This window comes from Mus pahari, chromosome 14 (assembly GCF_900095145.1).
Source record: "Mus pahari chromosome 14, PAHARI_EIJ_v1.1, whole genome shotgun sequence".
In the NCBI taxonomy this organism is placed as follows: Eukaryota; Metazoa; Chordata; class Mammalia; order Rodentia; family Muridae; genus Mus; species Mus pahari.
The window spans coordinates 72120677-72123983 of record NC_034603.1 but is presented as its reverse complement, the minus strand read 5'-3'; the positions used below and the strand labels follow the sequence as shown (position 1 = coordinate 72123983).

The 3307-nt window shown below is 38.4% G+C and overlaps 1 protein-coding gene across 1 annotated transcript in view; it reads right to left on the bottom strand.

Moving 5' to 3' along the window:
• Efcab13 (EF-hand calcium binding domain 13) overlaps nucleotides 1-3307 on the bottom strand; it is a 136909-nt gene that overhangs the window by 107390 nt on the left and 26212 nt on the right. The window contains exon 9 of the mRNA XM_029546146.1: nucleotides 1798-1869. Coding sequence (XP_029402006.1) covers nucleotides 1798-1869 — 72 coding nt within the window. The remainder of the gene's footprint in view (nucleotides 1-1797; nucleotides 1870-3307) is intronic.

Sequence of the window (3307 nt, the reverse complement as noted above, 5' to 3'; positions counted from 1 at the left end):
AAGAGAAGAGAAGAGAAGAGAAGAGAAGAGAAGAGAAGAGAAGAGAAGAGAAGAGAAGAGAAGAGAAGAGAAGAGAAGAGAAGAGAAGAGAAAAGTTGGTTGAACACACTCCCGTGGAAGACCACACATCCAAGAGTATATGGCAATATCAACTATATTTGGTGAGTATTTTTTAAAAGTACACATAAAGGTGGGTGAGTAGGGAAGGAGGTAGATCCAGGAGGAATAGGAGGAAGGACAAATGTGAACCCGATACATTGCATTAAATTCTCAGGGACCTAACAAAACTGAGAGAAAAAATAATTTTAAAAATCAAGCAAATATTACATATATATGAATAATTTTTCAAGAGGTTGATAGACTAGTCAGCAATCAACACAGAGAACAACTGAACAAGATGTAGGGAATGCCAAGCCCTACATGGAACATGTATATCATATGCCCTCTTCTCTAGGCTCAGGGGTCATTGTGAAAGAAAGCATGGGAAGAGTATAAGAGCCAGAGGCAGTGGATGACTACAGAAAACAGGATCATCTGGATACAACTGGGCAGCTGCAGATAGGAACTCACAGCAGTCGCAGAAACACACATAAAACCTGTGCAAGCCCAAGCCAGACCAAACCCTAGTGTGGAGACAGAAGCTGCACACACACTCCCACCTCTAGCCATGCAAGCTACTGGCAAAATATGAGCTTCTGGAGAAGACAACACCGGGTTCTTTAAGAGTGTAGTTCCTAGTGAGGGGTCATGCTCCAGTGGAATACCACACATCCAAGAATGTTTGGCCAACACAAATTGGTCTTGAAGGGTATTTTTAAGGACACAAAACTCAGTGGGTAGTGAAGTGGGATGGATCTGCAAAGAGTTGGTGGGGATATGAGAATAATCAAAACACATTGTATGGAACTCTCAGTGAGCCAATAAAATTTAGATTTTTAAGTAGAAGGGGTAACAAATCCTTTGAAGAAAAAGTGAGATCTGAAAGAATATCACACAGGTACATTGGGAGGGGAAATTAAATAGGTTCTCTCAAGTGTAAGAGTGTTAAAGTATTTTATTTCATAATATAATCTTGTTTTTAAAAAACCACTTGTATACACAAAATAAGGTCAAGCAAACAACAACAACAAAATAAAAGCAGCACTGGGTTGTGGTGAGCATTGCACAACTCTCTAAATTTACTTAAAATTCAGTGAGTGAGCCACTGTGATGTGGGTAAATTATAGCCTTAAAAGAGCACCACAAAATGTCCTAAAACAAAAGCAAACTTTTCATTCAGACAAGTTCCTCATGAATACTTGAAAACCAACTCCTAAGTAATGAGGCCAATTACCTGTTGGCTCTCCTTGCTATCACTTGGATTACTGGATCTCTGTGTAGCACTTTGGGGTTTATAAAATCCAGACGCCAGCTCAAGGAGATGAGTAAGTTAGCTCTGTCATACTGAGACATTAAGTTCTTATAAGCTGGCGTTGACCTCCCTAAGAGACCCAGCAGCAAGAAATGTCTGTCCCAGAGGCAGCAAGTGTCTATCCCAAATCAAGTCCAGTTTTTTGTTTTCCTGGGTCTTAGCTTTGCTTCATTTTGTGCTCTATCTGTTTTGTTTGTTTGAAGACAAGCTATGTAGCTCAGCCTGGAATTCTCCATTCTCCTGCCTCAGCCTTCCAAGTGTGGGAACTCCAGAGGTATGCTCCACCATGCTCCACATAACCAAGTTCTCCATGTTCTACTTGATCTTTTTCTTTTCAGCCTAATTGTTTTTCCTTGAACTCATTTTAAATCAAATTTTCTACCTACCATCATAGTCAGGAAAGTTGTGCTTCTTGGAGACTGCCGTGATAAAGTCATCTAAATTCACCAATCCACTTTCTGTAAAATAAAGAATTTAAGTTGCATAATCTGGTATATTTTACATTAAAAATATGTTTCATTTTTATTAGGTTAAGAGAAAAACTTACTTGGTCCTTAATTTCCCAATCCTATACTCTTTCTAAAATGAGTTTTTCTGAATTAGGACACTTCATATCATTTTTTTCCCTTTTGATATCTTTGAGATCATAATTTTTTTAAAGATTTGTTTATTTACTTATTTTATTTATTTGTTTTACACCAGAAAAAGGCATCAGATCCCATTACAGATGGTTCTGAGCCACCATGTAGGTGCTGGGAATTGAACTCAGGACCTCTGGAAGAGCAGTCAGTGCTCTTAATTGATGAGCCATCTCTCCAGCCCTTGAGATCATAATTTAATTACAACATTTCCCCCTTCTCTTCAGTCCCTCCAAACCTTCTCATATTCTCCTCCCTGCTCTCCTTCAAATTCATGGTCTCTGTTGTTTACTAATTGTTGTTGCATATATATATGCAACAATATATATATATACATATATATATGCAACATACATATATACATTATATATATTAGGAATATATACAGATATAAGTATATGTATACATATATTGTTAGGTATATATACAGATATATGCATAAAGATATAGTTAAATAAGTCCAATATATAATAATTATGCATGTATATACATTATTTTAACAACCACTAGGGCCATATTAGTGCCATAAACTATACTAGTCACCAAGGACACAAAAATAAGTAAGACACAGTCCTTGTTTTTTAGTAGTTACATGCAAAGGTCTGGGTTGGATGCTAAGATTTGACAGATACAGGGAAAAGGAAAATCCATGTCAATGGACCAAGGAAGTTGGGGAATCAATTTCAAGTGAAGGTGAAAGGTGAGTCAACACAGCATCCATTAAGACATCTTGAGAGCATGAAGCAGCCCTGACCATGTATCCCACAGCATTCCTGGGATTCAGAGGTCTGGTTCACTACTAGGTTTTAGATAGACTCCCTCCAACAGCAATCACTCAACCCTGATAAGCAGCAGAGATGGTTCAATAGCCTTACTAGCATCCACTCCTTATGCATTTTAAAATTAAATTTTCTTCTGACTTGCTTTAGCTAAGAAATTATGCCAGATTCTGAAAATTCACTCTTTTTTTTGGGGGGGGGGTTTGAGACAGGATTTCTCTGTGTANCCCTGGCTTTCCTGGACCTCACTCTGTAGACCAGGCTGGCCTTGAACTCAGAAATCCGCCTGCCTCTGCCTCCCAAGTGCTGGGATTAAAGGCGTGCGCCACCACCGCCCGAAAATTCACTCTTAATGTTACTTTATTCACGAGTCATTTTTTCCAAAGAAAAAGTTCTCTCTTCTCTTCTCGTCTCTTCTCTTCTCTTCTCTTCTCTTCTCTTCTCTTCTCTTCTCTTCTCTTCTCTTCTCTTCTCTTCTC